We start from the raw sequence: 27,073 nt of genomic DNA on the forward strand, positions 1-27,073 counted from the left end.
CTTTCTTTATAAATTAAAAAATAACAATGTATCAACCTATGTGACATCCAAGAGGGCCAACCATCTTTCTGATAGAGAATGCAGTGATGAGTACTAAAATGGTCGCAAAGCCGAGTGCTCTATGATAAACTGCATTTAACGGATTTTAAATGTTTTTTTTTTTTTGAATTTTACCCCTTTTTCTCCCCAATTTCATAGTATCCAATTGTTGTAGTAGCTACTATCTTGTCTCATCGCTACAACTCCCGTACGGGCTTGGGAGAGACGAAGGTTGAAGGTCATGCGTCCTCCGATACACAACCAACCAAGCCGCTGCTTCTTTAACACAGCGCACATCCAACCCGGAAGCCAGCCGCACCAATGCGCCGGAGGAAACACCGTGCACCTGGCCACCTTGGCTAGCGTACACTGCGCCCAGCCCGCCACAGGAGTCGCTGGTGCGCGATGAGACAAGGACACCCCTACCGACCAAGCCCTCCCTAACCCGGGCGACGCTAGGCCAATTGTGCGTCGCCCCACGGACCTCCCGGTCGCGGCCGGTTACTACAGAGCCTGGGCGCGAACCCAGGACTCTGATGGCACAGCTGGCGCTGCAGTACAGCGCCCTTAACCACTGCGCCACCCGGGAGGCCCCTGCATTTAACGGATTTAATGAAGTGGCAGCTACGTTCATATAGATGATGTCGTCATAGTCTAGGACTGATAGGAACGTCGACTGAATAATCTACTTTCTACTATTTAGAGAGGCAGGATCTACTTCTACAGAAGAAGCCCATTTTTATTCTCAGCTTCTCTGCTAACTCATCAATATACTTAAAAAAACTGTTTTCATCTATTCAGATGCCCTGATACTTCGAAGCAGGGACACGATCAATATGGACACCATCCAAAGTACATAAGATTAAATCATCAGAATTATTTTTATGCGCTCTAGAGAACAACATATGCTTAGTTTTACCTGCGTTCAATACTCATTTCAGGCAAATAAAGTTTTTCTGCAATACAATGAAGGCAGACTAGTTCAGATAGAGCCTTGTCAACTGTGGGGGCAATAGCATATACAACAGCATCATCAGCATAGAAGTGCATGTTGCAATTCTTTACAGACAAGTCAATATTTTGTATGTAAACAGTCAAGAATACAGATGACCTGGGCTCCACAATCACCCGACCTCAACCCAATTGAGATGGTTTTGGATGAGTTGGACCGCAGAGTGAAGGAAAAGCAGTCAAAAAAGTGCTCAGCATATGTGGGAACTCCTTCAAGACTGTTGGAAAATAATTCCAGGTGAAGCTGATTGAGAGAATGCCAAGCATATGCTAAGCTGTCATCAAGGCAAAAAAGTGGCTACTGTGAAGAATAGAAAATATATTTAGATTTGTTTCACACTTTTTTGGTTACTACATTTAAAAAATAATGTTTTACCTTTATTTAACTAGGCAAGTCAGTTAAGATCAAATTCTTATTTTCAATGACGGCCTAGGAACAGTGGGTTAACTGCCTGTTCAGGGGCAGAACGACAGATTTGTACCTTGTCAGGTCGGGGATTTGAACTTGCAACCTTCTGGTTACATGATTCCATGTGTTATTTCATATTTTTGATGTCTTCACTATTATTCTACTATGTATAAAATAGTAAAAATAAAGAAAAACCCTTGATTGAGTAGGTATGTCCTAACCTATGACTGGTACTGTATATGGCCCCTCCTCCCGTTTTTTTGTAACCTGTCACATCTAAATACATTATAATAATTTACTTCAATGTCTTTATCAGAGATATAACCATTTAACCATGTTTCTGAGAGAGCCATGATGTCAGGACACGAGTCCTGTACCTAAATGTCAATTGTGTCCATTCTTTTTATCATATTTCACACATTTAGGAACATTAGGCCAAGCCTCCTACAATATTTAAAGTCAGAGGGGGTATTTAGCTCATTCCCATAAGAGCTAACAGGCATAGGGTCATCTGCAGCTACTTGTTCAGTGAGCTGAGACTTTGCCAAGGTCCCTGGCCAACCACGTGAGAGCAGAGCAGACTGAGCATTTGACAGACATCCCTCAAGTCACTGGATGCAGGGGCTGGGGTGGGAACTGGGAGAGCAGAGCAGTCCACCCGGGTGAAGCTCCATCCAAAGGAGTGGAGCTGCTGCAGGGGACCGGTGGGGCTGCCAATACCCTGTTCTGGGTGTGGACAGGAAACCTTGGTGTGGCTCCTATTGCAGGGTTGGGGCTGCCATTGGGGATAAGAGTGTTCCAGCCTTGTACTGAGAATGGGAGTAGGGAGAGTAACCAAAACTAGCCTGGGAGGGAGGTTGTGGGGTGAATTGAAGGGGGTGGAACGCAGTATGGCAAACTCTCAGTATATGTAGGCTGACGATGTGAATGATACATGGGCTGGGTCTGGTTGAGCTGTGCTGAGGCGGGCCTGGTATGGTTGAGCTGTGCTGAGGCAGGTCTGTTCTGGTTGAGCTGTGCTGAGGAGGGCCTGTTCTGTTGAGCTGTGCTGAGGCGGGCCTGTTCTGGTTGAGCTGTGCTGAGGCGGGCCTGGTCTGGTTGAGCTGTGCTGAGGCGGGCCTGTTCTGTTGAGCTGTGCTGAGGCGGGCCTGTTCTGTTGAGCTGTGCTGAGGCGGGCCTGTTCTGTTGAGCTGTGCTGAGGCGGGCCTGGTCTGGTTGAGCTGTGCTGAGGCGGGCCTGTTCTGGTTGAGCTGTGCTGAGGCGGGTCTGGTTGAGCTGTGCTGAGGCGTGCCTGTTCTGTTGAGCTGTGCTGAGGCGGGCCTGGTCTGGTTGAGCTGTGCTGAGGAGGGTCTGTTCTGGTTGAGCTGTGCTGAGGCGGGTCTGGTCTGGTTGAGCTGTGCTGAGGCAGCCTGGTCTGGTAGATTTGTGCTGAGGCAGGCCGGGACTGGTTGAGCTGTTCTGGGCGGGCCTGTTCTGGTAGAGCTGTATTGAGGTGGGCCGGGTGTGGTAAAGCTGTGATGAGGCAAGCCTGGTCTGGTAGAGCTCTGGTGTGATGGGCTGTGTCTGGTAGAGCTGTGTTGAGGCGGGCCTGCTCTGGTAGAGCTGTGCCGAGGCAAGCCTGGTCTAGTAGCATGAGAGGGAGGTTGTAGGGGGAATTGAAGAGGGTGGTGTGGAGGGCAGTGTGGAGGGTAGTGTGGCCGGTGATGTTCCTAACTCTGCATATGGCCTCTTTGACTGCGTCTCCTGGGGGAGAAGAGGTGGAGGGTGGTGTGGGGGACAGTGTTGCTGGCTGTTCTCCATTCTGTATGGCATCACCGGATCCAGGTCTAAAGGATGTCTGATTTGTCTCAGGGAGTTGGTGGCTGGTCTGTGTCTTCTGTGGGTGAGGTGGACTGGTCACCCAGAGCAGAATCCTTTAACGTCCTTGCGAAAGATGGGAACAGGTGTGCATTGTCATAAAGACAGTCTAGGCTGAGGGTGGGATGGTGGACCAGGTGTACGTTGGGCCATAGCACACATTCCTGACAGAGGCTGGCATTTACCTTCTGGAGGATGGCAGGATGGAAATCTCTCATCTGGAGCGGGGATATATTACAATCTCCGCAAGGGGGAAGATGGCCCTCTCTATCAGTCCCCTGGGTGTTGCCACCCTCTCTTGTTGGGCACGCATGTCATTGGTCCCTGTGTGAATGATGATATGGCTGGGGGAGCCAAGCTGGGCCACAGTCAAGAGCTCCAAAGCTCTCTCTCTAATTAACTCCATTGGAGTCCATCATTAATATAATGTCTGGTTTCTCATCAGGTCTGTGGAGGATGGCAGGAGTGATGGGAGTAATTACAGGCCGTGAAATGGGGATGGAGGAGGTCAGCTGGGTTGGTGCATTGGTTGGTTGGGTTGGTTGGTGGATTCCGATTCAGCTTTTGGCTTGGTTCTAGGTTTTTGTGGGACTTTGTAGAGTGGATGGTGGTGGCTGGGAAATTCCTGCCTTAGCTCATGTAGCTCCTTCTGCAGGTCCTGCATGTAGCTGGTGTTGACTGTACCGGACAGTTCCTCTCTAAGTCTGCCCACTTCCATCCTGAGAGTCTGGTTGTCCTCAACATTCTTCACTGCACACTGCAGTTCCCGGATCTCCTCCCTATGCTGACGCACCAGGCTGATCTCCTCTAATAGATGCTGTGGTACTGCAGGTGTCACGTGTGAGAGGCATACTCTGGGCTGTGTCGGCTGCAGGCGAGGGAGGGAGAGGGACCCTAGGGACTACATACTGGGGCACAGATGGAGTGGAGCATGTTGTAGGTAGTGGCAGTGAAGAGTTTAAGTTCAGCAACAGGAGGTTTTATTTGGTCGAAGTAGGGGACAAATTGATCCAGACTGGCCTCTGAACCTTGAACATCACAGTGCCGTTATAATAAATATTAATGTTATATTTGGAGGTGGAATCAATGTAGAGTTGTTTATTGTTCTGTTTTCTGACATTTTAAGTTCATTATTGGTATTTTGGAGAGCTGTGTGCCAAGCATTAGGATCATCTGTGTACTGGTGAACAGAAGGTCTCCTTCTATTTTCTTCCCTCTGAGTTCCTCTGAGTCTCTGGGGATTCTCTTAGAAAAACAACATTTTCGTGTAGAAATTACAAGATTATGTTATAATACTGTTGTTTTATGCAACGAATGGTTGTTTTATGCAACAGAATCGGGTTCTTAGAACTCTATTGTGTCTGTGTGAACTGAGAGGAGCTTCTTAGATTTAACTCTAGCAACTGATTGATAATGGTCTTGTTGTCTCTCGGAGCCCGCATTCCAGAGAATGAGTTGGTGTTTGTGTACTGGGAGGTACCAGGGTGGAGGTGACTCGAGTATGGATAATGATGAGGGAAACCTTGTTTTGGGGTCCAGACTGTGGTTTCCACACAATGAGAACAGTCTTTACAGCAGATACGGTGTCTGCTGTGAATTATTAATTCCTTTCATGCGATTCCTAATCTTGTGACCAATTCCACACATCTTTTGTTTGTCATGTGGACTATCTTTTCTATAAAAGATCTTTGTATCCTTTGTGTCGGGGCTCTCAACCCAACAGTCACCATGTTGGTTCAACCGGCCATCGTTATTACTCTATCCCTTCCATATTAATACATTTTGAACAAAAGTAATATCCTGATTGGTGATTGACCTTGTCTCTCCTCATTATTGATTAGAATGTCCACGACCCATTTTCAGGACACGTGATGGCAAGGCCTCTGAAACAATGCTTAGAGAATGAGTCAATCTTCATCCCCCTTGTGACCTCTTTAAACAATGCACTAAGGTCTAGAATGATGTGCTTGCGCCTCTTGATGATAACACTTATTTAAATAACGCACCTATAGAGATAAATGCACTGTTTAAACAATGCACTTGTATGAATAATACAAATAAAGATGTTAAATGTGTTTTTCAATGAAACAACACGTTACACATAAATGAAGATACCCTCTCCATGTTTAGGATCTTCCCACCTCATTTTCAAGTGTTCTTTTGCTTGTTTGTTTGCTCGTCTGAATGCTTGTTTTCTTATCAAGGCCTGAAATGTCCTCCAGAATTCCCTCAGAAATCCTTACTCTTTCACCCTGTGTTGGTTTTGTGTTTGTTTGTCTATGTCCTAACTCTTCTTGTTGTCCTTGTTGGGTTTATAGTCCACCCCATTACCATTCCTTCCTTGCGTTGCCTGACGATTCAGCAGATGACCCTTGCAAGAACCAAGCCGATCAATCTCTCAAAACTATTTCCACAAAAGCAAAGCATCTTCCAATTCCTCTTGATGTGCAGAACACAGCAATCAACAACAAAAAAACGAAACTGTTCACGTACAATAAAATCATTTGACAAACAATTGAAATTTAAGGAGGAGCTCTTCTTAAGTGCTGTTGCTCATGGAAGTGGTCAACAAAAGTCCAGGCAGCCTTGAAGTACATCTCTGTAAAGAAGCATTTTTATGAGCAAGAAAAGTCTGAAAGCGTCCAGAAGAGTGAAATTAGGACAGTGTTATATGTAGAACTTCATGTCCATCTCTTAAATAAATTATCCTTAGTGCTTCCACGAGATAGGGTGTTTATGCTACGTTATAATGAAAACAAACTTGATGTGGGCGTACACGTTTTGTCATTTTGTTCAGCAGACTCTTCTTAAGGTTAAATTGGCATGGTAGCTTGTCCAATGAGGGAGAAGCATTCTCATATTACATATTTTTGACACTGATCTTCAAAAACAAAAATGTTATGAATCACAACATTAAGACATAGAAACAACCGTTCTAGATTGTGTAAGCTATGCGTGACACTCTCCATGGTTATCTTGCTAATACACTGTGACATGGTTGTTACATGGCTGTGTTACTGAGGCCATACACAGCTGCACTGACGCATAGCCAATTAAGAGGGGAATATGTAAGGGGAGGGGAGGGAAGGCGTGCTAACCTTTTGTTTGGAGTCTCTTGGCCATGTGGCCATATCTCGCCTCAGTGAGACTGCTCCAAGCTAGTCATCGTAGCTTACTTTAATCTTTCATCAGTGTCTTCCAATACTGTGGAAGCTAGATAGCTGATATTTGTCATCCAGTGGGCTGGAATGGCTAATCAGCTGGCAAAAGCTCACTGGGAGCTAAAACAGATGATTTGGTGACCATTGGATTGGATTCAACAATGTCCCCTTGAGATTGTGATAGGAATTCATATGTGGATATGTAGGGTGACTAGGCAAGGATTTTGTCCTTGATAAGCTGTCCAATACTCCATCTGCCACCAATTCAGTGTTGATCAGCTTTTTGTCAGATGATAATTACATCAAGCCGGTCTAGAACAGGATTTATATCTTTGGAGAATAAACCAAGGTTGATTTATTGAAGAAATCTACCACAAAATGAATTGAATTAATGTTTGTTTTTTTACATTCTATTTTCGATCTCCATTTCTAGTTTGTTCTCACAGAGAAGTCTTTATGTAGTTGCCTGGAGATGCTAATACAACAGACTGGAGGAAGCTGCACTGCTGTTACCTGATCTCAAATTAAAACCTGATCTGTTTTCATTTCATGTTTTAATCATTACTCTGATAGACTGGCTTCCATCTGCTAAACGCCTGATTCTGACGAGGGGAAAACACTCAATGCATTTTGAGACATACTGGGAGAAACCAAAGAGGCAAAGATCAATAAAAAATGCATGCGCCTCCTTTTGACCGCAGCCATCCTGGTCTCCTGCAGCAGCCGAATGTGGTTGTGGAGGATGTGGAGTCTGACCAAATCATGGGCTGGTGCCACCAACTGTAAAAGTTAGTGGCAGAAAGGATACCAAGGGGAAATGTTAATCTGGAGCCCTGAAATAGTAATTAACACTTAGGTTAGGTGTTGATTCAGGGGAACACATATGCCAAGAACTCATTTGCAAGATAGGCTAAGTCGTTAGCTTGGCTTTTATAACGTATAAGGCTTAAGCAGACAGGCAGACAGAAACCAAAAGAAGCACAGTGACAGCAGTGTCTAAGTAGGGTGTGTAGGGTCAGGATGTGGGCTGATGTGGATAAAATGCCGGTGGCGAATTCTTGTCCCAGTCCGCCCCTGGGGGGGAGACGTCCCTTCAGCTCCTCAAAGGGGAGTCTCCTTTGAAATCAGGCACCCACACACGTACCTCAGCAGCACGGCTAGCTAAGCTGGGACTGTTCCCATTATCCATTTAACTCCACCACACTGCTCAGTGTCAGCTTCCCTTTGTTCACACTCATTCAGTTACTAAGTATTATTACACCCTCGGAATAGGATCGTTTTTGCAAAGCCCCTGCAAAGGAAGGCATTTACCTTAGTGATTAGGAACCTTCAATGAGAGCGAAGACATTGTGATTGTGGATGTATCTCCTCTCACAGTCACTATTCAACACCTAGATAACAGATCCAATTGCCCTGTGGCGAAGGTTTTGGCCGTGTACCTCACTGTGGTCTTCGTTGTCCTTCTGCCTTCATTTCTAAGCACAAACATAAGCAGCTGAACTTTTCTGCTTTCTTCAGGTCAAAGAGCTGGAGATGTGTGGCTGATGACGATGTCACTGGGCTTTCTTAACCACTTGACGGTGCATTTCAAGATCCGCCACAGTGGGACCATGACAGTAGGACAACCAAAAGAGATGCTTACAAGCGCGACTATTCCCATCCACAGTTTTATGTGAACAATTCTGCATGCCTATGATTCATTTGATAGTGCTTCCCGTTAGACAGTAAGGGTGAGTAAGAGCGAGGGAGAGAGCACCTGAGGTCTAACACCACCGAGTTGTGAGTCATGTGATTTAATATTGATTAGACACACACATCCTCTATTTCCTCTGCCGGGACCTACCGCCTATTCATCCTTATGCTCAACTATTTTTGTATGCTGTCAACACTGTCTCGCCCCCTCTTGTGTCTAATGTAATTTACACGAGGTGAAATGGGATAAGCTTTTACAAAATGACCCACTCAAAAAAATATCATTGGTTTGCAGGGGTTCTGATAGCTCAGAATAGGGTCAAACAAGGAGACACCAAACACAGCCACTTTACAGTCCATCAGCTTTCATTCATAGGAAGTGAACTTGTGTCGATAGGGCCATTGCTCTCAAGGATGTCATGACGCTTGCAATATGCGTTCCCATCTACAGGAGCCTGTGGATTGTGTCCTTCCATAGCGCAATAATGCATTTACGCTGTAAGCTGCTCACTCCTATTCACAGCAGTGCCATCCTCGACATGTTTATTCATGAGCTCCGCGGCTCACTCTAGACTCCTCAGAGGAGCATTGAGAGTCATGTCTCGAGGCACAGGAGGAAGGGCGGGAGAGCAAGTGTAATGATTCCATTTGAATGTGTCTTATGGCTTTTACTCTGCTCCCGTTCCTTATTAACCATGATCGACACATTGAGTTAATACAGAACTGCACAGTGACTGAAGTGCCTTTAAAACCCCGCTCTCCACAGTGGTACATTTTCAAAGAGCCCCCCTGGAGTATTTTGTGTAATTCTCTTTCTCCAGGATTCAAAAAATACATTTTCAACTTACTAGAGGAGCATCTGGCTCTGATTTTCACGTGATTAGCAGAAATCTGCCTAGGCTGATGACTAGGCTGCTTCAGGAAGATAAAAAATGGAACTATCTGGATCTTCCTGTACATCTCCAGTCCGTTTAGGGAGCTGCAAAGCGCCAAGGCAAATGTTTCATTATGTACACAGTATAGTTAACCACATAAGAGAAGAAAATGACATTCACATTTGAGTCATTTAGCAGATGCTCTTATCCAGAGCGACTTACAGGAGCAATTAGGGTTAAGTGCCTTGCTCAAGGGCACATCGACAATTTATTCACCTAGACGGCTCTGGGATTTGAACCAGCAATTTTTTGTTTACTGGCCCAAACAGTCAACTGCTAGGCTACCTGCCGTGAGCCAAGGCACAAACAAAATTCAACCTTACTTCCTGTCGTCATATACTATACCCCGAAAAGGGGTGCGACATCACATTGACTTGGAGGGGGTATTATACTGGCCAAAAAGCACTCTGCCTGAAGATGATATTAGTGGCATTACATGTGTAGATGTGTCATTGAGCATCAACTTCATTTTAATCAACTGTGACTTCACAGAGGGCGGCAGTACTGCTGCCTGCACTGAAAACAGTTCATATCATGTCTAGGGTTTAGCTAAAAAAGCACTCCACCCATGTGGAACACAGTGGCCCAAGGAAATGGAAGCCAAAGAGGACTCAAGGTCCTCACGAGAACGGTCAAACAGGGCTAGAAGAGGAAAACAACATCTGCTTTTGGAGTGAAAAATGAGATGTATTTTGGTTTTGTTTTGCCAGAGGAGTCAAGGACCTGGAACATATGACGGAATAACAATGCCTCATAAACATACTGTACAGTTACGGCAGCTCCTTGTCCTTGTATTTGTGTGGTAATGAGTAAGGCCCAGAGTTTTTTCAGGTCAGTTCATGTGGTCAGGAAAAAACATAGAATTAGGAAATAGAATAGTAATTTAATAGGATCTCTGTGGGAAAAACTCTGAACCGACAGTTAAATCCAATTTGTGTAGGAAACAAATTGAAAGGAATATAGAAAAGCCCACCTGTGAAGCTGGCGTGCATTCCAAATGCCACACTTTTGGAAATATAGTGCATACATTTTGTGCACTGTGTAGGGAATAGGGTACTATTTGGAAATAGCACTGGTCTGTGACATGTTTACAGTTCCAGTCTGATGATGGTACATTGAGTACTAAATTAATTGTTTTGTTCATACTCTCATAGATTTCTCTTTAAGGATTGTGGCTGGGCTTGGCTGTCTCTCCACTGTTGAGAGATTTTGTGGGATGACATTCATTGATTTATTTTCACTGTGAAACAAGACTGTGCATTGAATCGCTATGAGCTATTTGTATCCTCATTAAAATTGTCTAGAACAGCCTTGGAGACTGGAAGGTGAGTCGAAGCAAACTGTGCGCTAGACCAGAGGGAACTGAGACAGCACTTTCCATTCCTCTGTCAGAAATAACACACTACTCCCTATTGTGTCATGGCAGCTGACCAAGCCCTGTTAACCTTGTCAGAGTCAAGATTCACTCTCTCTCTGCTTGCGTGTATCTTGGTCACAACTAGGACTAAGATAAAGTAAACTACCATTTTATATGATCTGCTGGTTCATACTGCTAGATGCTGAATGTCACTTTAATACCTCTCATATGCCATGGTCTTAATACAATGTAATGTTCAGACTTCTGGTATTGTCTGCCAAGCCACTGATTACGCCTCCATTATGCAATGGCAAATGTTTTTTTTTTTTTTTTATCAAGCCAGAGATCATTGTCATAGGTTAGCTTGCTTCCTCGCTTAGAGTATAATAACATTCCCTGAAACTCTCTCGTGACATCGTGCCTCCTAACCAGAACGATGATATCAGTTATGGATTAAGACAGGAATTGTAATTGATGGTAGCTACCGATAATATTTTCCAGACAAAGCATATTTCAGTAAATGCAAGGGAAGATCCACATCATACATGGGTCGGAAATGGTTTTCCACAATTTGTTATGGATAGATTTTTTTTGTCCTATACATGTTGTTTTCCAAGAAAGAAAATACCCAACCCTTGAATTGGCTTGTGGATAATTATAATTATCTTGTCATAGACGAAATACTCACATAACAGCCACAGTTTACTGCACAGTAGTCCACTGTACAGAAGATCAGAAAAGTAGCATCCACACGAACAGCGACGTTTATAACACAGGTCAATGGAGACAAACACTTGATGGAAAGAAAGGCTCTCATTACTTCTCGTTGTCAAGTGCCCTGTCAAGACTGTGTCACCTCATCTCTACTGTGTTCACTGACTGTGTCTCTAATAGCATAGCGCCACATTTAAGAGCTCAGCTAACCAAAACAAGGCGGCATCCCAAATGGCAGCCTATTTCCTATATGGTGCACTAGAATCCACAGGTCTCTGGTTAAAAGTACAACAGTAGTGCACTACATAGAGAATAGGGACACATTTGAAATGATTAAGGGGGCTGTCTTGTGCTGGGACTGTAGTTTATGGTTTCTCAGAGGCAGCCTGTCGCACCTAGTGCATACCACCACCTCTCCTGTCTGTCGCTGGCCTGGTTCACTGACTCACCATCTTTGCGGTGATATGTGATTTCCACCTTGCGCTCCTCTGAGCCCATCAGAGCCTGGGCCACCTGGCTGATGGCATGTGTGTCAGTGTGCTCGCCGTGGAGGAAGTCACAGGTGCATGGCTTCTGCATGACATCCGGTCTGGAATAGCCGGTCATCTCACAGAAGCCGTCATTACAGTAGATGATCGCACAGTTCTGTACCCGGGCATTGGCTATAACAAATTTCCTATCTGTAAGAAAACAAAAACGATACACAATGCTATCAAACCAATCTTTATGTACAGCAGTCTAGAGGTAATACATTACAATTTGAGAGTTTTTGAACATTGCTGTATTTGTAAACTGAAGACAGTCCAATACTTGATTGTATTATTACAAAGGTGATATATATTTTTGAATCATTTTTGAGACTTTTTGAAACAACTCTTGATTCCCGAGTAAAACTATTGACTTGAAGCATACAGGAGCATAGGAGATCAAAAATAATAATAATAATTGATTGGACTAATATATTTACATCCACCACTAATGATACTAAATAGATAGTAAATAGATAGTAATAGATCATGAAGATATAGTAAAGCTCAACAAAGTACATTATTGACACTGATTTGTCACTGACAAATTGATTTCAATTAACAAACCCCATTCTCAATTGGACAAGTTCAAACTGTTTTTAAAACGTAACTTCATTTCCAAACAGACTGATATACACGACTGCCACAATGCCAAGAATAACGCTTTAGATTAAAATGATGATACTTGGGATGGTATACTTACTCTGTCCCTCGAATTTCCGTATTATTATTCCAAGAAATGTATTTTGTGGCGCAACGTGACCTCTCCGAACAGGCATGATTATTCCGTGGTGTTGTATAAAGGCGCTTTCGCAATGAAACCTGAAGTTACTGTTGAAGCTTCCTCTTCTTTATCTTTCCTTTGTCACAAATCATAGCCTACTCGACGCACACGCACTTTCCACTTTAAATGACCTTTCCCAAATTCACAAGAATACGCTTTAGCCTGCATGCATACCGGAGCATTTGAATGACTCCTTACCGATACGCACGGAATCGGGGAGGATTGCCTGGGTCAGATGTAGTTTGTAAACCATTTCTAGTTGAAGATGGATGCGATCTTGACGTTCTCTGTGGTGATGTGGTGGACGACTAGAGGACAGGGGCTGATATGCCAGGGGAGTGACGTTACCCCTAGGGGCTTAGTGCACAGCGCTGCCACCTCGGGTAAGGTTCATTCTTTGTGCTGAGAAAGCATACATCAGTCAAGCAATCTCGAAAACCTGTACAGTAGGTCCTCTTCAGTGCGCATGTAATACGTGCTCAACGAGTTGCATCTTTGAGTTGGAGCCACGTGTTTTTTTTATTTACGTACAATATAGCATCCATGGACAGAATATTCATGAAAAAGCTTTGAGTTCATAGTACAAATAAAGTACAAAGTACACGATGAATGAAGTATGTACTTTATCCATCGTATTTGTTATGTCATTAATATACATCTTGAGCGTTATCATTTCAAACTGATAACATGAAAGCGTTCTGTAACAAATTGTGAGTAGCCTATTTACTGTATGCTGTAGCCTAGTAATAGCGCACGAGGACTTGTCCATGGTGCTGAAGTTTCAGCGATGACACATGGGCGCAATTGAGACCTCTTGATTTCCTGTAAAATATTGTTTAGCATTGATTATATAGCCTATTAACAGTTTTTAATCAATTGTATAGTTCTACCTTGTTGTGTAGCAAAGCATAGTTTAAATTGATTCAGTAGGTGTTGCATTCCAATTTATATGAAACCCATACCTGTCTAATACACAGCTCAGATAATCTCCGTAAAGATATGCAAATGTGTGCAGAATGAAAAGCCCTTCATACTGTCCTGCAACATCTGTCCATGTATTTCAGTATAGGAGCTCATCGCCTATCTGCTCAATTAAGAAAACGGGTTGAATGAAGGCATGACTGACAAACACAACCATATGTATAATAGAGAGCCTTAGCATGTGTGCTGCACGTGTCCGCTTCTCTTCTCATTTCACTGTCAGCTATTACAAAGTCTTACATAATATTTTGTCTTTCAGCATTCTTTTTTTCTAGCACTGCTATTTTAATCTGTCTGATATTTATATCAGCACCATTGAACTGCAAGCAAATACACAACAGAACAAATATATACTCTAATCTCAATTTAGTCATATTTTGGCATCTGGCGATACATACACTATATGTGCAAACGTATGTGGACACCCCTTAAAATGAGTGGATTCGCTATTTCAGCCACACCCGCTTCTGACAGGTGTATCAATATGAGGCAGCCATCATTCAGCAACCTCCTTACATAATGTTTTGCCATCTGTTTCAGGGCCACATGCGCTGATGTTACAACAACCCTAACACACAATAAAGCCATCATACCCAACAGGGCTCCTGGACAGGCCTCTGAAATAGCCCCTAATGGCAGGAGGTCTGCAATTTACATACATTGTCTCCATTTACAATCATATTAGATGCCTGAGGGAAGTAGGCGGAAGAGGGAAGACTTCGAAAGTTCTGCTTGTTTCGACTGCCCCTAACAACCAACTAATCCCTTTGAAAAGGGCCTACAGTTGAAGTCGGAAGTTTACATACACCTTAGCCAAATACATTTAAACTCAGTTTTCACAATTCCTGACATGTAATCCTAGTAAAAATTCCTTGTCTTACATCAGTTAGGAACACCACTTTATTTTAAGAATGTGAAATGTCAGAATAATTGTAGAGAGAATGATTTATTTCAGCTTTTATTTCTTCATCACATTCCCAGTGGGTCAGAAGTTTACATACACTCAATTAGTATTTGGTAGCATTGCTTTTAAATTGTTTAACTTGTGTCAAACACTTCGGGTAGCCTTCCACAAGCTTCCCACAATAAGTTGGGTGAATTTTGGCCCATTCCTACTGACAGAGCTGGTGTAACGGAGTCAGGTTTGTAGGCCTCCTTGCTCGCACACGCTTTTTCAGTTCTGCCCACATATTTTCTATTGGATTGAGGTCAGGGCTTTGTGATGGCCACTCCAATACCTTGACTTTGTTGTCCTTAAGCCATTTTGCCACAACGTTGGAAGTATGCTTGGAAGACCCATTTGTGACCAAGCTTTAACTTCCTGACTCATGATGCCATCTATTTTGTGAAGTGCACCAGTTCCTGATGGTGTTCTTCGGCTTGCAGGCCTCCCCCTTTTTCCTCCAAACATAACGATAGTCATTATGGCCAACAAGTTATATTTTTTGTTTCATCAGACCAGAGGACATTTCTCCAAAAAGTACAATCTTTGTCCCCATGTGCAGTTGGAAACCGTAGTCTGGCTTTTTTATGGCGGATTTGGAGCAGTGACTTCTTCCTTGCTGAGCGGCCATTCAGGTTATGCCGATATAAGACTTGTTTTTACTGTGGTTATAGATATTTTGTACCTGTTTCCTCCAGCATCTTCACAAGGTCCTTTGCTGTGTTTCTGGGATTGATTCGCAGTTTTCACACCAAAGTACGTTCATCTCTAGGAGACAGAACGCGTCTCCTTCCTGAGCGGTCTGACGGCTCTGTGGTCCCATGGTGTTTATACTTACTATTGTTTGTACAGATGCCTTCAGGCATTTGGAAATTGCTAATAAGGATGAACCAGACTTGTGGAGGTCTACAATTTTTTCTGAGGTCTTGGCTGATTTCTTTTGATTTTCCCATGATGTCAATCAAAGAAGCACTGAGTTTGAAGGTAAGCCTTGAAATACATCCACAGGTACACCTCCAATTGACTCAAATGATGCCAATTAGCATATCAGAAAAAGCCATGACATAATTTCCTGGAATCTTCCAAGCTGTTTGAAGGCACAGTCAAACTAGTGTATGTAAACTTCTGACCCACTGGAATTGTGATACAATTAATTATAAGTGAAATAATCTGTCTGTAAACAATTGTTGGAAAAATTACTGGTGTCATGCACAAAGTAGATGTCCAGACCGACTTGCAAAACTATAGTTTGTTAACAAGAAATATGTGGAGTGGTTGAAAAACGAGTTTTAATGACTTCAACTTAGGCGTATGTAAACTTTTGACTTCAACTGTAGCCATGCAATCTCCATAGACAAACATTGGCAGTAGAATGGCCTTACTGAAGGCCATTCTCACCTGCTGGTGAGTCTCTGATCCACCTCTACGCAGACGACACCATTCTGTATACTTCTGGCCCTTCTTTGGACACTGTGTTAACAACCCTCCAGGCAAGCTTCAATGCCATACAACTCTCCTTCCGTGGCCTCCAATTGCTCTTAAATACAAGTAAAACTAAATGCATGCTCTTCAACCGATCGCTACCTGCACATGCCCGCCTGTCCAACATCACTACTCTGGACGGCTCTGACTTAGAATACGTGGACAACTACAAATACTTAGGTGTCTGGTTAAACTGTAAACTCTCCTTCCAGACCCATATCAAACATCTCCAATCCAAAGTTAAATTTTAGAATTGGCTTCCTATTTCGCAACAAAGCATCCTTCACTCATGCTGCCAAACATACCCTTGTAAAACTGACCATCCTACCAATCCTCGACTTTGGCGATGTCATTTACAAAATAGCCTCCAATACCCTACTCAACAAATTGGATGCAGTCTATCACAGTGCAATCCGTTTTGTCACCAAAGCCCCATATACTACCCACCATTGCGACCTGTACGCTCTCGTTGGCTGGCCCTCGCTTCATACTCGTCGCCAAACCCACTGGCTCCATGTCATCTACAAGACCCTGCTAGGTAAAGTCCCCCCTTATCTCAGCTCGCTGGTCACCATAGCATCTCCCACCTGTAGCACACGCTCCAGCAGGTATATCTCTCTGGTCATCCCCAAAACCAATTCTTTCTTTGGCCGCCTCTCCTTCCAGTTCTCTGCTGCCAATGACTGGAACGAACTACAAAAATCTCTGAAACTGGAAACACTTATCTCCCTCACTAGCTTTAAGCACCAACTGTCAGAGCAGCTCACAGATTACTGCACCTGTACATAGCCCACCTATAATTTAGCCCAAACAACTACCTCTTTCCCTACTGTATTTAATTAATTAATTTATTTTGCTCCTTTGCACCCCATTATTTTTATTTCTACTTTGCATATTCTTCCATTGCAAATCTACCATTCCAGTGTTTTACTTGCTATATTGTATTTACTTTGCCACCATGGCCTTTTTTTTGCCTTTACCTCCCTTATCTCACCTCATTTGCTCACATCGTATATAGACTTGTTTATACTGTATTATTGACTGTATGTTTGTTTTACTCCATGTGTAACTCTGTGTCGTTGTATGTGTCAAACTGCTTTGCTTTATCTTGGCCAGGTCGCAATTGTAAATGAGAACTTGTTCTCAACTTGCCTACCTGGTTAAATAAAGGTGAAATAAAAAAAAATAAAGAAAAACTGAAGAACTCAGTGGCTTTCAACATGGCACCGTCATAGGATGCCACCTTTCCAACAAGTCAGTTAATTAAAATTTCTGTCCTGCTAGAGCTGCCCCGGTCAACTGTAAGTGCTGTTATTGTAAAGTGGAAATGTATAGGAGCAACAACAGCTCAGCCACAAAGTGGTAGGTCACACAAGCTCACAGAACGGGACCGCCTAGTACTGAAGCGCGTAGCGCGTAAAAATTGTCTGTCCTTGGTTGCAACACTCAATACCAATTTCCAAACAAAGACAGCACAATACATTTTTATTGGGAGCATCATGAAATGGGTTTCCATGGCCAAGCAGCCGCACACAAGCCTAAGATCACTATGCGCAATCCCAAGTGTTGGCTGGAGTGGTGTAAAGCTTGCCACCATTGGACTCTGGAGCAGTGGAAGTGTGTTCTCTGCGGTGGTGAATCACGCTTCACCTGTCCAATGGATTAATCTGGGTTTGGTGGATGCCAGGAGAATGCTACCTGCCCCAATGCATAGTGCCAAATGTAAAGTTTGGTGGAGGAAGATTTTTTTTAAATGAATTGTTTTTCATTGTTTGGGCTAGGCCCCTTAGTTCCAGTGAATGGAAATCTTAACGCTACAGCATACAATGACATTCTAGACGATTCTGTGCTTCCGACTTTGTGGCAACAGTTTGGGAAAGGGCCTTTCCTGTTTCAGCATGACAATGCCCACGTGCACAATGTGAGGTCCATACAGAAATGGTTTGTCGAGATCGGCATGGAAGAACTTGACTGGCCTGCACCACAAAGGCCTAACCTCGCCCCATCGAACACCTTTAGGATGAATTGGAACGCCAACAGTGAACCAGGCCTAATCGCCCAACATCAGTGTCCGACCTCACTGCTCTTGTAGCTGAATGGAAGCAAGGCCCAGCAGGAATGTTCCAACATCTAAAGCCTTCCCAAAAGAGTGGATGGAGGCTGTTATATCGAAAAAGGGGGGAGGCACACTCCATATTAATGCCCATGATTTGGAATGAGATGTTCAAATGAGCAGGTGTCCGCATAATTCTGGTCATGTAGTGTATTTGTAGACCCAGAGTGAATGTGAGTGTATTTTAGCCCTCAGCTGGTGTGTCGTGATCTCTGCAAGGCGTGGTGGTGCCACTGTGTATTAGCCGTGCTGTTGGTGTGGCTTACAGGAAAACACAGCCCTCCTCTGGCCTCAGAGCTTTATCTGTGGGCTTTTATTCAATCACAGTTGCATTAAGGGAATCAGCAGGCCTCCCTCGTTACTCATTCTACAGTTATACCAGTTACACTGGGACCTTGCAGATATGTACCAGGGCGGTCATCATTCACCCAAAATCAAGTTATGGGTTATGGGTAAAATCTTGGCATGCTTTTTCATTTCATCCATACAGTACAATTAAAGCTGAATTTCTTATGTGGAAATGGATCTGAGCTTGGAAGAGTGCAAGACTTGACTAATGCATCATAGTCACATGAGTGTGTTTGATTTATGTGATAAAATATGCTGAGTGTTTACGGCAGAGGAGAAGCTTCGGGTGGATGAGGGGATATATCTACTGACCTCATTTGAGTGTTCCACACAAGGCAAATAGTCCCCCACCGAGCCCTTAGTGCCCTTGGGTATGGACATTACAGATGCTCCAATCTGGTCCCTCATCTCTCAGCAGCCAGCATCCTGGGTGTGAAAGACTGGAAATAGAACTAGCTGGCACAGCTGGAACTATGATGGCTGGCGCTCACTTTGATTGCAAACCATGACATTGTGAGGGCACCTACTTACCAGCAGTGGTTTGATCTCTCTAATGGCTGCTGGTTACTGGTGTCCTAATTACACGCATATTGAATATTTTGAAATATACTATTTTGATTGAACCTTTATTTAACTAGGCAAGTCAGAGTAAGAACAAATTCTTATTTGCAATGACGGCCTACCCCAGCCAAACCCGGACGATACTGGGCCAAATGTGGGCTGCAATTGTGCGCTATGGGAATCCCAATCACGGCCAGATGTGATACAGCCTGGATTTGAACCAGGGACTGTAGTGACGCCTCTTGCTGAGATGCAGTGCTTTAAACCACTGTACCACTCGGGGACCTTAAAGAGTAGTTCCCTGACCGGGAATCGTACCCGGGCCGCGGCTGTGAGAGCGCCGAATCCTAACCACAAAATGCTTATATAGGGGATATTGACATTGGTTTGTTAAGACAAAAATAATAAAATGTTATAATTTGGAGACTGGCCAGGTAAACAAAAACCAAAGCATGGATTGCTGTCTGACCTTGTCCATACACTTCTTACAGGGTAAAGAAACCAATGTATCATGTTGTAATTTGGGTGAGCTATCCCTTTAACTAAAAGCTATTAAAAGCATATGATGCTTTGTAGAATACAATATACTGTTTGTACTACTCTATCTGTACTCCTGGGAGATGTCAGAGACTCGCAGAACTGTAGAAGTAGAAGTTATGAGGCTTTATAACATTGGCAAACAGATAGTGCCAGTAGGTACCAGTAGGTCCTCCTCTATTACATTGAAGGGAGCAGTTACCCTGATCTATTGTTCCCTATGCAGAGTCTGGAGTAGTCTGACATGAAAGACATTCTCCGGGACGAATTGGGCTCAACCTCGTCGTTATTGTTTAAACCTCCCTTTGGGCTGGATGTGTCCATGTGTAGTTCATACATGCAACATCTCTGAGCAGAATTACTGTTTTACCTCAATTAGCCATGAAATCCCTAGTTTGAAAGCAACAGTTTTATGGAAGCTGCGCGGTGGCATTTTCCCTATATAGGGAATCTACACACATTAGTGACGCACGGCAAGCTTGGCCCACATGGACCTGCCCACTAGCAATTTGAGTTCCAGCTAGCTAGATGCATGAGTTCGCACAAGACTGACGAGACTGCAGCTATCTAACAGAGTCGTTGCATGGATTGGGTAAACAATTGCTATTATTTTCAAAATGTCATCCAAAGAGGTAAGCTATGCATCGTGTTTTTATGAACACGGATTTATGAACTGATGTGTTTTATACAACTGGGGGGTAGGGACATAATAAAACATATATATTAAAAAGGGGAATAGAAATTATGCAAGTAATGTTATTTGATAGACTCCAAATATATCTGCTAATTTGGTAGCTGATCTATCCCCTAAAAAACAACAACAACAACAACAACAACAAAAACATGGCTGTTTGTTAGTCGAGCTAGGCTAGCTATAGCCAGAGCCATATACAGTGCATTCGGAAAGTATTCAGACCCATTTAATTTTTCCACATTTTGCTACATTACTGCCATATTCTAAAATTGATTAAATCGTTTTTTCCCCCTCATCAATCTACACACAATACCCCATAATGACAAAGTAGAAACAGCTTTTTAAAAAACAGTAATACCTTATTTACGTGATTATTCAGACCCTTTGCTATGCGACTCGAAATTCTACAACTTGATTGGAGTCCACCTGTGGTACATTCAATTGATTGGACATGATTTGGAAAGGCACACACCTGTCTATATACGGTAACCAAAACATAGCCTACAGTCTACTACAGTGAGATGCAGCCGTGCACAGCTGTCTTGCCAAATAAATAGGCCTATAGGCCCGCTTCCAACATGGAGAATCATGCCGCTCCCTCATGAGTTCAGCAACACATTGTGAAATGGAACAATACACTTCTGTGAATCAAATTCGACCCACATAATCAATTAGGCAATGCCAGCCTACTATAAACATGTTTCCAATACGTGCACTTCCATTACAGGAACGAAAACCAACAAGTTACCAAGAAAACCATATTATAACGTATCTATTTCTATGATGAAACATACTGATATGTAGCTATACCCAGGCGCGTCATTTGCGTTCTTGCATTGGAATTATATTGAATTCTGCTGGTATCATGCACTACCACAATGAACATAAAAGTTCAAAAAATGCTTTTCGCCAAGAAGTGACAGGTTCAATGGCACGATATCCTGCTGCGCTTTTGTCAGCACCTTGGACAGCGCAATACACACTAAAGCAAGATTTGTATCAAATCAACCAGCTAGATTGTTTTAGTTGTATCATTTCAAAAGAGTTGCATTCCATTCTACCCCAAAATCTGCTTGTAAGTTCCCCTTCAAATGCCAGTTGGTTGAGTTGCGCTGTCCTCGGGCGTAACGTGCTTCTTCTGCGCTGACTGAACACGTGTGTCAAAGTGGGAAATGAGTTGTAGCTGTGGTTGCCCCAAAAGTCAGTCCATGTGTCAGTGCAGTGAGTACGGTCGGCATAGCGGAGACCGCACAGAGGGTCATGTTTGAAGATCTATTACTGATCATTGTATACCTGGCTAAAAAGTCATGAAGACTCATAGCTGTAATCAATGCCAATGGTGGTTCTACAAAGTATTGACTCGGGGGTGTGAAGACTTATGTAAATGAGATATTTCTGTATTTCGTTTTCATTTTTTTTTTAAAGTATATATTTTTCCAAAAACATGTTTTTACTTCGTTATCATGGGTTATTGTGTGTATCAGGCTGTGCCACCACAAAATGTGGAACAATTCAAGGGGTATGAATACTTTCTGAAGGCACTATACATTGTAATGTTGTAATTGTTTTTATTTCAGTATTCTACATTTTGTATTGTAGATACAGTATGTAGTGGTACAGTATTGATGTAATAACATGTTGTATGATGTAGGTGGGTGATGGGTGGGTGATGTAATTGCCTTAATCTTGTTTGGACCCCAGGAAGAGTAGCTGCTGCCTTGGAATAGGGATCCTTAATAAAATGCAAATAAAAAATACAATGATGACAGACTTGGCTAGCCTAGCTAATGGCGACACAGACCCAATCCACTTTACACAAACACTCAAAATACGCTTCTCACTGAACACAATAAGTTTTGTCTCTTACCTTTTGACCAAATATGACTTTTATGGATGTCCAACACTGGATGAGGCACTAGTGTTTCTCTTCCTTGAGGCCATCTCGGAAAAGCATCCGATATCTATTATTTGTCTGCCCTTTGTCTTTCATGAACGGCTCCTCTATTGATATCTCAATCTAGTTTTCTCTTCTTGGCCTGACATCAAGTATCAATAGCATCATTGCCACATTTGTAGCATAGTTATAGCTGGAGCAACTTTTCTCTATGGCTGACTTGAGTGAGAGGGCCACAAGCATGAACTTGTTATTATTATTTATTTTTTTTTCTGGGGGGGGGGGCGCAATCTTGTGTTCAAGTCAAATGAGGTTGCGTGTGGGGAAAAAAACAAGGCTGGCTCAGGCCTGCATAGTGTGGGTCACATAGCATGTAGGGCGGACCCACCGGCTCAGTGGAAAACCCCATGCACAGGGATACACAGCGGAGAGAGATAGAGAGAGAGCAATAACGCACATATCTGCTCATATGGTACTCAATTGTGAGGGCTACTTTCAGAACTACCGGCTAAAAAGTATACAAAAGTACCGGTGTATCTCTTAAGGACTGGCGTTAAAAGCCCCACTAACAGTGGAGAGCTTCATATAATTCAGATTGCCAGCATTATTCAGCTAAGGACATTGATCGTTAGCCCAAAGGGTGCTCTTTAAACCTTGAAAATGAGCAAAGCAATGTAAACCTCCTTATAAAACAGTTAACATACCCAGTACTGTTCATGCTTGTTGTAGAAAAGATATTTCCGACTTTTTAGCCAGGTATAATGAGCAGTAATAGCTCTTCAAACATGACTCTCTGCACACTGCATATTGCTTTTTAAGGATGTTTTTTCGACATTGCATGGCTGTTTGGACATTAAGCATTCCCCTCATGACAGATTGTCACTGTTCATTCATTTCCCCCTTAATCTCTGGGAATTTAGAGCAATTTGAAAACAGCAGTACAGTGCCTAATCCAGGTCTCACAGTAGGCCAGGCATACATGGAGGCAGGCAGGGACTCCATCTCTCTGTCCCCTGCAGTGCCCACCCCTGCGCTCTCTCCCTCGCTCTCTCTCTGCCTCTCTCTCTGCCTCTCTCTCTGCCTCTCTCTCTGCCTCGCTCCCCTCGCCTATCTCTCGCACCTCTCTCTTTTCTCTCCCTCCCTCCCTCTCTCCCACACACATTGCTATTGATTAGGGCCACCCTGGTAACACAGCACAACAGAGGGCTTACTCATTGTCCATATAAACTATTACTGTCCCATCTCAGAGAATAATCCACCACATAAAATAGAGTGCTGCGCTTATACCCCACACTGCATGCTCCCACACGCAGTCAAAACCATCTGCCATGAATGAGACAAAAGGAACAACTGAATGAACAACAAACGCTGACTTGAACCTCTGGCCACTTCATGTGGCTTTAACTAATCCAGTGGTTGTCAATCCTCTCCTCGGAGAGCCCCAGACCTTTCACAATGTTGGTGCTCTGAAGTAGCTCACCCGGGCTTTGATGATTAGATGAATCAGGTGTGCTAGCTCTAGAATATATCAAATACAGGAAACGGCTGGGGTTCCCCAAGGAGATGTTTGAGAACCACTGCAAGTCTAATCTACTAGAGGTTGAGGTTTAGGGTTGTCGGCAATCTTTTCAAAGTTGTAGACTTATCAGTTGTGATTTGAAAGCCTGCACACTGTGTGAACTGAGTTTTAAGGACAGGCTGTTGTCTGGTTGCAAAAAGAGAACAATGAGCTCATTGATTGTCACAGCCTAATAGAGTTAGAGGAGGTTCTGTTGAGTTGATTATCACTAAGGCGTAATGATAATGCATGCTGTGTTGAAAAACTCCCAATTATCCTGCTCAGTCCACAGCTTCCTTCGATACCTCGCCTTACCTCATATTTTTCCGTTCATTTGCAGTGCGGAACCATGTGTCTCCAGTGTCTCTATCTATAGGGAGGTGCTGCTGAGTCCCGTGTAGGGCTGAGCAATTAGTGCACTTGGGGGTCGGTTTGGTTTTGGTCGGTTTCAATTTTTTTTCCTTCTTTTGTTTACATGAAATGCATGATGAAATATGACCTTGAAATTATTTTAAAGCCTTTTCATTTCAACTCCAAAGCCGCAAATTGAGAACATTCAATTGTAAAACATACAAAATATTCCATTGTCTCAACCACACAGAATGACTGCCCATTACTGCTCATCACTTACTAACTATCATTTATTCACATTACTTTACCTAAATAAAATATTTCAGTTGTGTATAGATTATTATTCTTTTGATGACTTGACTATTTAATTTCTTACGGTCATCATCTCATCTCTGCTCAGGCTGAAGCATGCTAGCCAGCAATCTAGGGTTATTTCTGTGCTCCCCATGGCTAGCGAAAGGGTAGCCAGTGATCATTAAGTTGCCATAGCTGGCGAAGCTGTACAGCTGTCTGACACAATCACTATTTTAGTAGTCTCTCTCACTCTCGTTGCTGTGTTGTGCACGTTCCTCTCTCCTGAGGTCTATGTGCGGGTGCAATGGAATAGAATAGGCGCACTGGATTCTGGACATTGTTTTCAATTGTCACGTTTTCTGTGCTGAATCTAGGTTTAATATTTGCCTATTGAAAACTACAACTTCTTACAGCGTCCCTCAGTTCATTATTGATTTGATGCCTCTCATGCTTGATATGTTTTCTCTCTAGAAACGGTGCGTTGAGCTCATAAGAAAAACAAACTAAATAGAATTAATGCAATTGAACCGACATTGGTCAATTAGTTGTTAAATAATAATAAAACAATGTCAAATTTGGTTAATCACTCAGCACTAGTCCTGTGAGAATACAGCAGTAGACAGGCAGGCACAGCACATTGTAGCCAAGGACTGATCGTTCACCCTGATGTCACCCACAAATCGGGCAGTGCCCCATGATGAACCGCTTGCATTGTCTACTGTTACAGTCACTGTCTGAGATGAGACTGTAGGCTCATCTCTAATCTATGTGTCGTCCTCAGCTCCTCCTATTATATTCAGTGTAATGCTGGGTAACAGTACTAGTTGGCTGGTGTTGCCCACTATTCATCTTTGTAATATTTGACCATAGCACCGCCTGGCCATAGCACCGCCTGGAGTTTGATAAAAGGCATTGGCACTTGGATTAGAACTGGTGCTATGGTCAGATAAGATGAAAATAGAGCTCTTTAGCCACTCACACCAACAGTGGGTTTGGTGTTGAAAAACACAACCATATGCAGAAAAGTACCTCATACCTATGGCAAAATATGGTGGTGGATCTTTGGTGTGATTGGGCTATTTTATTTCCACTGATCCCGGGGCACCTGTTAAGGTCAACAGCATCATGAATTTTACCAAGTGTCAGGACATTTTAGCTAAAACCCTGGTTGTCTCTGCTAGGAGGATAACACTGCAAGTAAATCTTCCAGAAAGACAATAACCCCCAGCACTAATCAAAATCGACAAACAAATGCTTAATTGACCACAAAATCAACATTTTGCAATGGCCGTCTCAGTCTCTGGACTTACAAGGCTCAGTGTCGTTATCCTTGCAAGCGGAGGGTGCTTGAGTATTGAAAATAGGGTTGCCAATCATTTTGACCCATGTCTTTTAATTTTTTAAATATATTACTTGTTAAACAATATTTATTTCTCTGAGCAATTGTATTAGTTGAAAATAATATAATTTCCAAATTTAGCATACAACCTAGCATATTTGTATTATTTATTTTATACAGTATTTCTTGCTCATCTTTATCAAGCGTGCCAATAATTATGGACCCCACTGTACCTAAGTAGGACATCACATTGGAGTCAGCATTACTGGCTTACAAATAATGTCTATCAAATAATAAGGGCACAGATATAAAACCATATAGTTTGAGAATTCACTTTAAAACCTTTCATAATTTCCAAATGGTCTTGTAATAATTTCCCACTGAGCTGAGCTATAAGTGCCCTTATTTCTCCAATGGAAATGGCTTTCCAAGTCTCCAACAACACCTGAGTGTTGATCGTTTACCCAGGGACATAGCCCTGCCATTTTCAACGGCATGCTAAAGGTATCATCCTTGAGCTCTTTTCCAAAGTACCAATTTTCCATCATAAATAATTGATTTGTTTTACACAATAAAATATTGCCTCAAAACCATTACGCAGCAGACAAAGAAAAGATAAAAGGGGACATGATCAGAGAGAAAGAGAGGCGGAGCAGGAAGTGTTTCATATGGAAAATATGCTGAAGTAAATAGAGCTGAATATATTGATAAAAGTCACCGTGTCCGAAATAGATTTTTGGTTATCAAAACGTCATGCCAGGCTAAGCCTACATGAAAAACAGCCCGTATTTGAAGTATTTTTAAAATCCCTAATGGGAAAAATGAATGGTGGAAAAATGATTGGAATCATTTCCTTGTTTGACCCCTAGGTTTTATAAGTATTATGACACCTCCACTGTGGGGCTCTATATAGGAAGCTGATGAGTCAGCTAATTTCATCACTAATTACAGTACATTTGCATGACACGGTCCACTCTCTATTACTGAGGCCCCAGGGGTGGGCATTAACTGTCTCAAGGGCCACTTTGGATTTAAAAATTAAGGGCCACACAGATATTTTTTATTGAACTATTTTTTTGGTGAAAAGCAATTTGTGGTCTAGAAAACAGGAAGTTATTTGAAAACATATAGGTCCTTTATATTTTCTACATACTTTCTATCTAGTTTTAGGTGTTCAAGTGTGGCCTGGAGTGTTTTTAAAAAAAATAAAAAAATAAAAAATTATGAATCCCCCCCAGATTGAAAAGACTCTTGGGCCAGATCTGGCACACATGTTGCCCACATCTGCTCTATACAGTCAAGGGACATGCATTTACTGTATCTGCAGGAGCATTAGAACACAGCAGATAAAACAGATGGATTATTTGCATATCCATGGGGAATATAATGTAATGTATTGATACGCAGACACTTTCTGATTATTATTTCATTATGCCATTCACAAAACCTAACAGCCGTTATCAAACTAGCTGGAAATATTCATTGAGGATGA

General features: G+C 42.8%; 1 protein-coding gene across 1 annotated transcript in view; it reads right to left on the bottom strand.

Annotated features, from left to right (window-relative positions):
* The window catches only part of LOC139406014 (voltage-gated inwardly rectifying potassium channel KCNH7-like), a 92,472-nt gene extending 79,991 nt beyond the window's left edge, over window positions 1-12,481 (bottom strand). Inside the window, exons 1-2 of the mRNA XM_071148476.1 lie at window positions 12,406-12,481; window positions 11,625-11,855 (exon numbers count right to left, since the gene is read on the bottom strand). Coding sequence (XP_071004577.1) covers window positions 11,625-11,855; window positions 12,406-12,481 — 307 coding nt within the window. The remainder of the gene's footprint in view (window positions 1-11,624; window positions 11,856-12,405) is intronic.
* Window positions 12,482-27,073: the final 14,592 nt, after the last annotated feature.

The sequence above is a fragment of the Oncorhynchus clarkii genome, chromosome 3, assembly GCF_045791955.1.
Source record: "Oncorhynchus clarkii lewisi isolate Uvic-CL-2024 chromosome 3, UVic_Ocla_1.0, whole genome shotgun sequence".
Taxonomy (NCBI): domain Eukaryota; kingdom Metazoa; phylum Chordata; class Actinopteri; order Salmoniformes; family Salmonidae; genus Oncorhynchus; species Oncorhynchus clarkii.